The following is a 15,000-nucleotide window of genomic DNA, read 5'->3' on the forward strand; positions in this document are numbered from 1 at the left end:
GTGACAGCTACAAACAAGGTATCGTTTGGAGGGCTTTTTATGATATTAGAAATGGTTTTGCGTTACTTAATGTTTCTGTGGAAATATCTATGACTTAAAGGGAAAAAAATCTCAAATCACCGTTTTAAACATTATGTTGTCAAAGTTTTCTAGAACATTTTGTTGGTAAGGTAAATAGTACTGAAATTAGGGGAAAATTGGAATCAGATGCGCAAAAGAAAATGTTGGACAGCAATGGATATCATAAGGCAATTTGAATACTGACAATTCTAATTGTAAAATATTTTCTTATCTCACGCAATGGTATTTGTACAGAGGTAAGAATTGTCACTTACAAGCTTCATGGTGAGTTTGGGTGAGCGCAGCAAAGAAGCCGGATGGAATATGCTCAGATCCTGACGAGTTCGAAGCTTATATACTTTATAGAATGAGTCACTTCTGTTCCTGAAACCTCGACAGAGGCTTTTCGAAGGACGCTGCTCTGTTATATGAAAGTTTGACCAACAGATTTCTTAACGGTCCCTTGATAATATGTAATATACTCGCACGCCAGCACAGGTACACATGTACACACACAAATATGTGAGTTTTTTATTGTGTGTATGTGCATTAATATATATATATATATATATATATATATATATATATATATATATATATATATATATATATATATATATATATATATATATATATATATATATATATATATATGTATGTATACACACACACACACGCATATATATATATATATATATATATATATATATATATATATATATATATATATATATATATATATATATATATATATATATATATATATATATATATATATCTATAAGCATGCATAATAAATATTGATATATAATACACACATACATGTAAGCATACTTCTAGATATAAACATATTCATAAAGATTTATGTATATATACATATACATAAAGATATAGATACGTATATACCTATATATTTATGTGTGCATGCATGTATGTATATATAAACAGACATATATTACCGTAAACATATATGAATTGCGCACACACATACACAAGGAACACATTAATACTTTTAGTCACTCGGGGAAGACATGTAGAACAGAAAGTGTAAAAAAGACAACTCTAAACATGATATACAATAACTAGTTAATGATCTTAGTAAATTCGCATTTTTAAAACCTTTGCAAGTTCGCGTTCAACAGAAATGTCGATTATTTTCTTAGCCTGACTTTAACCAGTTTTAATGCTTCAATAATGAGAAACTTCAAAAGAAACTTACCGAGGACACGGACATATTTAGATGTGTGATAGCTTAAAAGAAATGGTTCTCTTCGCAGAGCTGTCTTGTGCATCTATCTGTCTTTCTATCTGTTTCTTTGTATATTCATATATGTGTATGTGTGCGTATGTATTCATATACATGTAGATTTAAAGGCATATATCTAAAATATATACATATATACACGAATGTTTACATACTAAAAAGAAACATATGTGTATTCATATATACATGCATATATATTTATGAACACACAGAGAAAGTATATTTGTATATTTATCTATATACATTGCATATATGGATATATACATATTTATATGTAAACATACTTGTACATATATGTCTACATACAGTATATATATACATATATGTATACACACACACACACACACACACACACACACACACACACACACACACACACACACACACACACACACACATATATATATATATATATGTATATATATATATATATATATATATATATATATATATATATATATATATATACATGTATATATAAACAATATATGTATATATATGTGTAATGCATTTATATATATATATATATATATATATATATATATATATATATATGTATATATACAAATCTTTGTATAGATATGTATATATATATCTGGGTGTGTGCGTGTGTTGATATAGACATATACATATTTGCTGTATGTATATACATGTGTATATATATACATATATATAGATGATTTATATATGTATGTATATATATATATGAATAAAAAATATATATATAGATATATACATGCATACATGTAGAATACATACTATACGTCTAAAGAAGCATATGTATAGATTCACATATATACAGATACTATATACACGTCTATATTTTGTATATTCAAGAATTTACACCTTTATGTGTACATATATATGTGCATATATATATATATATATATATATATATATATATATATATATATATATATATATATATATATATATATATATATATTGTATGCGTATATATGTGTGTGTATGTTTAAATATATATAAGTGTGTATGTATATGTATGTATACATATATGTGCATGTAATTTTAGGATTCTATTTTATTCAGCACACTTGTTTTCATAAATGAGGAAACATCTAAGCAATATATTTCAGACAAGGCATCCACTAAACGATTCATTATTTTTAGAGAAAAAGATAATGCTGCCCTGAGCTTGTAGTAACTTACCGTTTGATGTGATCGCCTCCCTTTGCTGAGCCAGTGACACAAACACCCATGCATGTATATGTGTATGTGTGTGTGTAGATATATGTGTATGTGTATAATTGGATATACATACAGATATACATATATGTGTGTTTATAATCATATCTATATGTAAATATGTATATATTCATGTCATATTTATATAAACTTTATGAATTCATATATACATATACATGCATCATATATTTGTTTATGTATTGTATATAATAAATATATATATGCAAGTGTTTTTGTTTGTAAGTTCATACAATACCATATTGATAAATGTTAATGTTTGTAAATGTGAATTTACACGAATTTATATATGACTGTGTATATGCTTTTGTTTATATGTGTATCTGTAAGTTTATATATGTACACGAATTTAAAATCATAAGTATATACAGACATTTATACACATGTATACACCATAAACCTAAATATGCTTTTATATACACTATATATATCATATGTTTGTTTGTATATATGTGCAATCATACATGTATAAAACACAAACACACACACACATATAACGAGAAGCAGGTTCTAAATTCTCAAGCCTGGAGATTCAACCCAGGACTAAAGGGTATAAGCTTAAGTTCTTTGTAATATATACAAATACACACGCACATACATAATGCATATATTCATACCTACTCGCACATATATACACGTATATGTATATATAAAGGGTCTTTAAAATATTTACTCGAAATTTAAAGACAACAATGCGTTCGGGTTTTTATTTTGCATTTCTCAAGCGAGGAGGTAAATATCATTTCTGGTAGATTTCTGGCGTCGTTTCACTCATCCGTGGAAGCCGTGACGAGAGCCGAAGCCACCACTGTGACCCCTGGCAAAGCCGTGGCCATGAACCCTTCCAAATCCACGGCCGTGCCCCCTGTGGAAGCCATGACCACCTCCTCCGCCATGAAACCTGCCGAAGGTGGCTGGGTCAGCCACTGGGCCGGGGTCGGGCATGGCGCTGGCCCAGCTGATGAGGCCAGACAAGGTCACCATCACGACCAGGAACAGTGACAGCTGCAAACAAGGGATCGTTTGGAGGATTTTGTATGAGACATATCAAACAAGAATTCATTAATAATCTTTAAAAGTCTTCTCTTGAAAAGCAACTGACACAAGTCTGACATTTTGAAGTGTAATATATTTTCCAATTACGTACACTGGTTTTCGTAAAGAGGTAAGAACTGTCACTTACGAGCTTCATGGTGAGAACTGGTGGGCGTCGCAAAGAAGCCTGATGGAATATGCTCAGATGCTGACGAATTCGAAGCTTATATACATTACAGAATGAGTCACTTGTGTTCCTAAAACCACGAAAGAACCTTTTCGAAGGACGCCGTCCTGTTACATGAAAGCTTGTTCAACAGTGTTCTTGACTTTACTTTAAAATGAGTGTATATACTCATACACACTCGCACAGACACAGACATGCGTTTATTTATATGTATAAATATATATATCTATACATAAATGCATACGCATGCATATTTAAAGACAAAAAATTACATATATGCTTATGTATATAAATATGCATATATATAAGTATGTATGATTTATTTGTACATATGATATACACATACAATTGCATATATTTATATATATATATATATATACGTGGACATTCATATATAGGTATATACATATATACATATGTACGTATGTATGTATATAATCATGCAGACACATATATGCATATATTCATTGTATAGAAATATGTGTGTGTACAGCCCAAACATATATAAACTATACACATAACAAACCTTTTGTACTGAGAAAAACATATATTTATAGCTATAATGACATAATGACTAGTTAACTCATCTTTGCGTTCAGATGAAGTGCTCACCTGTTTCCTTAACCTGGCTTTTATTATCCTATTATTATGCTTCAGTAACGCGAAACTTGCTTTATTCGACAGATGCGGACTCGACTAAAAAAAAACGGCTCTTTTCACAGATTTCTCGCGAGTGGTGAAACTTTTCTGTAGCAAGTTCGATGGATGGAAGGGAGAGAGAAAGAATGAGAGACATGGGGTGAGAATAAGAGTGACAGAGTGAAAGTGAAAAGGATATTGAGTGATTGAGTTAGTAAAAGAGAGTAAAAGAGTAAGAGAGAGAGAATGAAAGCGAGAGATAGGAGTGAGATAAACAAATACATATACATATATATATATGGAAAACAAGGCTCTTTCTAGTCACTCTTTCAATCTGGTTCAAGCCTGAATCCTGAAGCCTTGGTTTCGCAAGAGGTGGATAACACACCGGAGTCTTCTGCCAACTGAGCAAAATTCTGTGCGTTACATTTTCTGAATTAACGTCATAGAAGGCAAAGTATCAATACTGGAATAAATTTACTCATTTTTGGACTGATGCTGAAGATTAATAGACAAATTTAAGAACATTCTTGTTCGAGATATGAGTTACTAAACGATCCTATGCTAAAAAGCAAAGGAAAAAATCTGCGCCAAGGTGAGCGCTATTTTCCTCCCTTCAAGGAAACACTGCTTGATGTGATCGGTCTGCCTTCGTTGCAATAGACATACTAACATGTATATATATATATATATATATATATATATATATATATATATATATACATATATATAAATATATATACATATATATAAATATATATATATATACATTTATATATATATATATATATACATATATATATATATATATATATATATATATATATATATATATATATTTATATATATTTACATATATATGTATTTATTGTGTACACATACACACACACACACACACACACACACACACACACACACACACACACACACACACACATATATATATATATATATATATATATATATATATTTATATGAAATATACTTTATTTTTGCCGATTCATTCTCTCTCTCTATAAATATACTGTATATTACTATATATTTATGTATATACATGCATAGATATGTATACACATACGCACGTGTGTATATATATTTATGTATGTGTCTGTGCGGGTGTGTATTTATAGGTATGTAGCTATATGTGTATGTGTGTGTTCTAATAGATACACATTAAAAGACAATCTTATGTATATACATATATAGCCATATACATGTTGGTCCCATATCCATCTGGACATAAAGGACATGTTTTGTAGAGAAACATGTTAAGCCGCGGGATGATGCGGCAGGGTGGCCAGTTCCCTTCCGCCCCGACTTTGACCCTAGCATGCTGACGTCAGCATACCAGTGCTCATTCACAGCTGAGTCGACTGAGAAGGGCAGCCGGGCACGAACCCACGACCATGCAATTGCAAAGCCAGCGCTCTACCACTGAGCTATGCCACCTCCATATCCATATATACAATATGCATATATATATATATATATATATATATATATATATATATATATATATATATATATATATATATATATATATATATATATATATATATATATATATAAGTAGGCAAGAGAAATGTGAAAATTTAAATGTTAGCAGTTTTGATTTTGCTATTTATTTCTGGAGCGAAGTGAACTCCACCTTACAGAATGATAATACATTACATCTCTGGTAAATGAGTGAGTTCATTGCAGAAGTAGATTTCTGGCGTCCTTTAACTCATCCGTGGAAGCCGTGACGAGAGCCGAAGCCACCACTGTGACCCCTGGCAAAGCCATGGCCATGAACCCTTCCAAATCCACGGCCGTGCCCCCTGTGGAAGCCATGACCACCTCCTCCGCCATGAAACCTGCCGAAGGTAGCTGGGTCAGCCTCTGGGTCGGGGTCAGGCATGGCGCTGGCCCAGCTGATGAGGCCAGACAAGGTCACCATCACGACCAGGAACAGTGACAGCTGCAAACGAGAGATCTTTTGGATAATTTCTGTTGGATATTTTTTTTAAATCGTTATTTCAATTATTAGTATTCGAACCTATGATCTACAAAAGAAACAAACCAGAAGCAATTTCGGTAGGAACTGTAACTTACGAGCTTCATGGTGAGAACTGGCGAGCGTCGCAGAGAGACCGGATGGAATATGCTCAGATCCTGACGAATTCGAAGCTTATATACTAGACAGAATGAGTCACTTCGTATTCCTAAAACCACGAAAGAGCCTTTTCGAAGGACGCCGTCCTGTTACATGAAAGCTTGTTCAACAGTGTTCTTGACTTTATTTTAAAATATGCTTATGTACTCATACACACTCACACAGACACAGACATGCGTGTGTAAACATATATATCGATATATAAATGCATACACGCATATTTAAAGACAAAAATATATCGACACGCCTATCTATATAAATGTATATATACACACATATATAAATTTATATGATGTATTTGTGCATATGAAATACATGTATATACATATATACATATGTACACATACATACATTTATTTATATATAAAAAATATAGCTTTGTGTGCAGCCGAAACATATACAAACTATACACACACACACACACACAAAATGTATTGAGAGAAAAACAAAATACAGCTATGACTATAATGATATATATTGACTAGTTAACTTAACGTTCAATTGAAATATTCGCCTGTTTCCTTAATCTGGCCTTTATTATCCTATTATCATGCTTCAGTAACGAGAAACTTGCCAGGGACATAGTTCGACAGATGCGGAATAGATTGAAAAGACGACTTTTTTCGCAGATTTCTCGGGAGTGAAACTTTTCTGTGGCATAGACGGAAGGGGGGGGGGTAGAGATAGAAAAATTGAGAGACAAAGAGCGAGAGAAAGAGTGACAAAGTGAAAGTGAAAAGGAGATTGAGAGATTGCGAGTTAGCAAAAGAGAGTGAGAATGAGAGAGAATGAAAGAGAGAGAGGAGTGGTATGTGTGTCTGTCTGTGTGTGAAAACGCGTCTTTTTAGTCTCTCTTTCAATCCGGTTCAAGCGCGTCTATTAGCCTGAATCCTGAAGCCTTGGTTTCACAAGAGCTGGATAACGCACCGAAAACTTCTGCCAACTGAGCAAAATTCTGCGCGATAGATTTTCTGAACTGATGTCATAGAAGATAAAGTGTCAATATTGGAATAAATTTACTCATTTTCGACTGATACTAGAGATTAAGAGACAAATTTAAGAACATTCGTATTCGTATGAGCTACTAAACGATTCCATGTTAAGAAGAAAAGGAAAAATTCTGCGCCGACCCGAGTGCACATTTTCCTCCCTTCAAGGAAACACCACTTAATGTGATCGCGCACATATATGTGTTCGTATATATATGTATGCATGTACTGTATACATATGGATAGATAGAAATAATTATATGAAATATACTTTACCTTTGTCGATGCATTCTCTCTCTCTCAATATATATATATATATATATATATATATATATATATATATATATATATATATATATATATATATATATATATATATATATATATATATATATATATATATATATATATATATAGGCCTATACACTTATGTGTAAGTATAAAAATATATATACACATGTATATATTCTATTTGTATAAATAAACGTACAGTTATATATACATATACATATAGAATATATGCACACATAAATTTACACACTGCGCATAAGATTTTTTTTTACATCTATGGATGTGAATATATATTACATATGTGAACATACATATATACAGTATATATGTGTTTGTGTATACATATGGATAAATCGAAATATATTTCAGCTCATGAGGTGGGGGGGGGGGGACGAGACCAATAGGAAGAGAGTCCTAGGGAAAATCCCTTTCTTTATATATAGATATGTAAATGTCATATATATATCGTAACCATAGATACATACATGTATATATGCTATATGTTTAAGTAAACATATATACAAGTTGTATAAATACAAATAAATAATGTATACATAAAAATATACGTCTATATGTATATATATAGTGCATACCTGTTTACATACATATATACCGTATATATGGTAAATATTTGTTTATATGTGTGTGTGTATGAATAACACACAAACATATGTGTATGTATATATGTGAATATATCTATCTATCTATCTATCTATCTATCTATATATATATATATATATATATATATATATATATATATATATGCACACACATGCGTGTGTATGTGGGCTTATATGATGTATATTTATATATATAAATATGTATAGGCACACAAACATATATATATATATATATATATATATATATATATATATATATATATGTATGTATGTATGTATGTATGTATTCATTTATATATATATATATATATATATATATATATATATATATATATATATATATATTTATATACAGTATATGCATGTGTGTATGCGTGTGTGTTAGAAGGGCAAGAAAGAAAAAAGAGAGACAAAATATGAACGCATTTTGATTTTGCATTTTATTTGTAATACGAAAATTTGAATTCCACCTTACAGTATGACAATCAACTGCATCTCCTCTAGTTCACAAGTGGGTTCCTTGCAGAAGCAGATTTCTGGCGTCGTTTCACTCATCCGTGGAAGCCGTGACGAGCGCCGAAGCCACCACTGTGAGCCCTGGCAAAGCCATGGCCATGAACCCTTCCAAATCCACGGCCGTGCCCCCTGTGGAAGCCATGACCACCTCCTCCGCCATGAAACCTGCCGAAGGTAGCTGGGTCAGCCTCTGGGTCGGGGTCAGGCATGGCGCTGGCCCAGCTGATGAGGCCAGACAAGGTCACCATCACGACCAGGAACAGTGACAGCTGCAAACAAGGGGTCTTTTGGATAATTTCTATTGGATAAAAAAAATAATAATAATAATAATAATAATAAAAATAAAATAAAATAAAATAAATCGCTTTTTCAGTATGATTTACAAAAGAAACAAATCAGAAGAAATTTCGGTTGGAACTGTAACTTACGAGCTTCATGGTGAGAACTGGTGAGCGTCGCAGAGAGACCAAATGGAATATGATCAGATCCTGACGAATTCGAAGCTTAAATACGAGACAGAATGAGTCACTTCGTATTCCTGAAACCACGAAAGAGCCTTTTCGAAGGACGCTGTCCTGTTACATGAAATCTGTTCAACAGATTTCCTAACAGTACTTTAATGATACGCATGTGTGTACATGCATGTGAATGCATGTATCTATATACATATGTATATAAAAGTAGGCATGTAGTCGTCCTCATATATACACATACATATACGTATGTAATATATAATGTATATATCTCATATGTATACATGTGTATGTTTATATGTGTATGCATGTGTGTGTATATAAGGATATACAGATATATATATATATATATATATATATATATATATATATATATATATATATATATATATATATATACCCGTAAACATATATATAAGTTAGACTCAGAAACAGTAGGAACTTGCTAATGTTTTTTCTTTCAATCGGGGATGATATTCAACATAAAAAATAAGGTGCTATAAATATAACAAGTTAAATCTTCAAAAAATCGGGATTTCTTTCTTCTGAGTCTATTGTTTCTCCAACCTGTGTCGGCTTTAACAAACATGATTTCGTGTTTTAGTAAAGAGAAACCGTTAGAAAAATTGCCATAGAAATGCATTAGTTTCTAGGATACAGCGAAGCTTTGCTGTAGTAAGGAAGAGGAGGGAGAGACAAAACGAGATAAATACTGAGAGAAAAGTGGCGTGAGAGACAGAGTAAGCGAAAGTGGGAAAGAGTGAAGAGGGAGATATAAGAAGCGCCTTTAAGTGAGATTGATAACGAACGTTTTATGAAGAAATGCGTTCAAAACGGTGAACAGCGTAATCTCGACAGCTACTTTGTGTTATAAGGCAAAATTTTCACCCATATTAAACGATTCCGCTAAGACGTATTAACACATTCCATCTTTTTAATTGGGGATGGGCGTGATCTGCGCTTATATTTTCAGAATCGAGGAAAGATCTGCACTTTAGATTTCCTTTAAGTCATAAAGAAACCATTATTTTTTATTATTATTTATTTTACTGATTCAGTGGGAAAAGACAAAATTTCTAGGCAATCACTCCTTTTCCAGACAAATTAGAAACTAAACGATTTATTATTTCCAGAAAAAAAGAAAATGAATATATATATATACATATATATATATTTATATATATATATATATATATATATATATATATATATATATATATATATATATATATATATATATATATACACTTTCTGCGACGAGTTGATAGCAATACCGCTTCATGTGATCGCCCTGCCTTTGTCACACCAGACACACGAATAGGCATATAAGTATGTATATGTGTGTATATGTATGTATATAAACATATATACATATATTCATACACATATAAAAGTATGTCTTTGTGTGGGCAACACATATAATATGTAGGCCTATACACTTTATGAATAAACATACACATGTATATATTCTATATGCATAAATAAACGTATATGTATATATACATATGAAAATAGTATATATGCAGACACATACATTTACACACTGTGCATATGCATTTATACATGTATGGGTGTGAATAAATAGTACATATGTGGACATACCTATATACAGTATATGTGCGTGTACACAAATGGATGAGTATACATTTATTTAGACGTATACAGCTTTTCGTAAGTTGGGTACTGGTGGATATGCGGGGAAGCAAACAAAATATTAGAAAATAAATAACTATAACCGGAATTATATAGGTGTGATTTAGTAAAAAAGAAAGAAAATATTAACCCATGAGGAGAGGGGGTCTCCTAAAAGAAGTCCCTGTGTAAATGTGTAAATATATATTTATCGTAAACATATATTCATACATGTGTAAATGCTATATGTTTAAGTAAACATACACACATTGTATAAATGAGAATATATCCTTTATGAACAAAAATATTGTCTATATGTATATATATATAGTACATACATGTTTACATATATATATACAGTATATATGGTATATACATATATATAGACACATATGATAGGTTTATATGTGTGTATATGAGTGTGTATGAATAAACACACATGCGTGTGTTTGTTTGTGTGCTTATATATATATATATATATATATATATATATATATATATATATATATATATATATATATATATATATATGTATATATATATATGTAATTATATATATATATATATATATATATATATATATATATATATATATCTGTGTGTGTGTGAGTGTATGTGTGTGTGTGTGTGTGTGTGTGTGTGTGTGTGTGTGTGTGTGTGTGTGTGTGTGTGTGTGTGTGTGTGTGTGTGTGTGTGTGTGTGTGTGTGTGTGCGTGTGTGTGTAAAGGCAGGCATAGTAGTATTTTTGTATATATACAGTATATATACACAAGTATGTGTGTATGTACGTGCGTGTGCGTGTTAAAAGGGGAAGGAAGAAAAATATGTACGTATTTTGATTTTGCATTTTATTTATAGAACTAAAATAGGAATTCCATCTTACAGTATGACAATCCATTGCATCTCCTCTGGTTTACAAGTGGGTTCCTTGCAGAAGTAGATTTCTGGCGTCCTTTCACTCATCCGTGGAAGCCGTGACGAGAGCCGAAGCCACCACTGTGAGCCCTGGCAAAGCCATGGCCATGAACCCTTCCAAATCCACGGCCGTGCCCCCTGTGGAAGCCATGACCACCTCCTCCGCCATGAAACCTGCCGAAGGTAGCTGGGTCAGCCTCTGGGTCGGGGTCAGGCATGGCGCTGGCCCAGCTGATGAAGCCAGACAAGGTCACCATCACGACTAGGAACAGTGACAGCTGCAAACGAGAGACCTTTTGGATGATTTCTATTGGATACTTAAGAAAAAAATCGTTATTTCAATTATTATTATACGTACCTATGATTTACAAAAACAAATCAAAAGTAATTTCGGTAGGAACTGTAACTTACGAGCTTCATGGTGAGAACTGGTGAGCGTTGCAGAGAGACCGGATGGAATATGATCAGATCCCGACGAATTCGAAGCTTATATACTAGACAGAATGAGTCACTTCGTATTCCTGAAACCACGAAAGAGCCGTTTCGAAGGACGCGAAGCTTTGCTGTAGTAAGGAAGAGGAGGGAGAGACAAACCGAGATAAATACTGAGAGAAAAGTGGCGTGAGAGACAGGGTGAGTGAAAGTGGGAAAGAGTGAAGAGGGAGATATAAGAAGCGCCTTTAAGTGAGATTGATAACGAACGTTTTATGAAGAAATGCGTTCAAAACGGAGAACAGCGTAAACGTGACAGATTTGTTTGTGTTATAAGACAAAATTTTCACCTATATTAAACGATTCCGCTAAGACGTTTTAACACATTCCATCTTCTTAATTGGGGATGGGCGTGACCTGCGCTTATATTTTCAGAATCAGGGGAAAATCTGCACTTTAGATTTCCTTTATGTCTTAAAGAAACTTAATAATAACTTAATATTATTTATTTATTTTACTGATTCAGTGGGAAAAGACAAAATTTCTAGGCGATCACTCCTTTTCCAGACAAATTAGAAACTAAACGATTTATTATTTCCAGAAAAAAATAAAAAGAATATATATATATATATATATATATATATATATATATATATATATATATATATATATATATACTTACTGCGACGAGTTGATAGCAATACCGCTTCATGTGATCGCCCTGCCTTTGTCACACCAGACACACGAATAGGCATATAAGTATGTATATGTGTATATGTATGTATATAAACATATATACATATATTCATACACATATAAAAGTATGTCTTTGTGTGGGCAACACATATGATATAGAGGCCTATACACTTTATAAATAAACATACACATGTATATATTCTATATGCATAAATAAACGTATATGTATATATACATATGAAAGTAGTATATATGGACACACATATACATTTACATGTATGGATGTGAATATATAGTACATATGTGGACATACCTATATACAGCATATGTGTGTGTATAAAAATGGATGAATATATATATAGACGTATACAACTTTTTCTTAAGGAAAAAAAAAAAAAAAACATGAGGGGGGAGGGGGGATCTCTTAAAGGAAGTCCCTGTATATATATAGGTGTAAATATTAAAAAATCGTGAACATAGATTCATACATGTATAAATGCTATATGTTTAAGTAAACATACACATTGTATGAATGAAAATATATACTATGTAAGTAAAAAATATTGTTTATATATATATATAGTACCCACATGTTTACATATATATATATATATATATATATATATATATATATATATATATATATATATATATATATATATATTTATATATATATATGGCATATACAAATACATAGAATCACATATATGATAAGTTTATATATGTATATATGAGTGTATATGAATAAACACACATGCGTGTGTTTGTGTGCTTACATATATGTATATGCGTGTGTGTGTGTGCAAAGGCATACAAACTTGTTTGTGTGTATGGTTATATTTGTGACTATATACAGTATATATACAAGCATGTGTGTATGTGAGTGTGTGCGCGGGAGGAAAGAAAAATATGTACGTATTTCGATTTTGCATTTTATTTATTAAAAAAAAAAAAAATCCATCTTACAGTATGGCAATCCATTGCATCTCCTCTAGCTCACAAGTGGGTTCCTTTCAAAAGCAGATTTCTGGCGTCGTTTCACTCATCCGTGGAAGCCGTGACGAGCGCCGAAGCCACCACTGTGACCCCTGGCAAAGCCATGGCCATGAACCCTTCCAAGTCCACGGCCGTGCCCCCTGTGGAAGCCATGACCACCTCCTCCGCCATGAAACCTGCCGAAGGTAGCTGGGTCAGCCTCTGGGTCGGGGTCAGGCATGGCGCTGGCCCAGCTGATGAGGCCAGACAAGGTCACCATCACGACCAGGAACAGTGACAGCTGCAAACGAGAGATCGTTTAGATTATTAAAATTAGATATTTTAGGTGATATGAATTCGTAACTTCATTTATCTGCATGCGGATTTAGAACTTACTAAAGAAAAGCAAAGAAAAATATCAGTGGAAATAGTTTTTAAGATCTTGTCAAAGGCATATACATTTTTTTCCTTAATAACAGAGGGAAAAACATCAAAACGAAAAAAAAAAAATGTGAAAGAAACGAATAGCAATTGATATTTTGCATCTGTATATATTTCAGACATGTTGAAGGGTAATTCATTCTCCAATCATGTACATTGATTTTCGTACTGAAGTAAAAACTGTCACACTTACGATCTTCATGGTGAGAATGAGTGAGCGTCGCTAAGAAGCCGGATCGAATATGCTCAGATCCTGACGAATTCGAAGCTTATATACGTTATAGAATGAGTCACTTGTGTTCCTGAAACCTAGAGTGTGCCTTTTCGAAGGACGCAATCCAGTCATATGATATATTTATCAACAAATTGCTCAGTATAACTTTAATATGTCTACATACACACACAGAGACACACATATATGTGCGCATACATATACAAATGTGTGTATATATATAT

The 15,000-nt window shown here is 32.2% G+C and overlaps 3 protein-coding genes across 3 annotated transcripts; all 3 read right to left on the bottom strand.

Moving 5' to 3' along the window:
* Window positions 1–3,240: 3,240 nt before the first annotated feature.
* LOC113816755 (uncharacterized) lies at window positions 3,241–3,778 on the bottom strand. The gene is made up of 2 exons (XM_027368816.2): window positions 3,732–3,778; window positions 3,241–3,553 (listed from the first exon to the last, which is right to left on the bottom strand). The coding sequence occupies exons 1-2, from the start codon at window positions 3,738–3,740 to the stop codon at window positions 3,320–3,322; spliced, it is 243 nt and encodes an 80-aa protein (XP_027224617.2). The 5' UTR covers window positions 3,741–3,778; the 3' UTR covers window positions 3,241–3,319.
* Window positions 3,779–6,000: 2,222 nt separating this feature from the next.
* Window positions 6,001–6,550, bottom strand: LOC113816754 (uncharacterized). Its single transcript, XM_027368815.2, has 2 exons — window positions 6,504–6,550; window positions 6,001–6,369 (listed from the first exon to the last, which is right to left on the bottom strand). The coding sequence occupies exons 1-2, from the start codon at window positions 6,510–6,512 to the stop codon at window positions 6,136–6,138; spliced, it is 243 nt and encodes an 80-aa protein (XP_027224616.2). The 5' UTR covers window positions 6,513–6,550; the 3' UTR covers window positions 6,001–6,135.
* Window positions 6,551–14,051: 7,501 nt separating this feature from the next.
* LOC113816753 (uncharacterized) lies at window positions 14,052–14,796 on the bottom strand. Its single transcript, XM_027368813.2, has 2 exons — window positions 14,738–14,796; window positions 14,052–14,404 (listed from the first exon to the last, which is right to left on the bottom strand). The coding sequence occupies exons 1-2, from the start codon at window positions 14,744–14,746 to the stop codon at window positions 14,171–14,173; spliced, it is 243 nt and encodes an 80-aa protein (XP_027224614.2). The 5' UTR covers window positions 14,747–14,796; the 3' UTR covers window positions 14,052–14,170.
* Window positions 14,797–15,000: the final 204 nt, after the last annotated feature.

This window comes from Penaeus vannamei, chromosome 30, assembly GCF_042767895.1.
Source record: "Penaeus vannamei isolate JL-2024 chromosome 30, ASM4276789v1, whole genome shotgun sequence".
Taxonomy (NCBI): domain Eukaryota; kingdom Metazoa; phylum Arthropoda; class Malacostraca; order Decapoda; family Penaeidae; genus Penaeus; species Penaeus vannamei.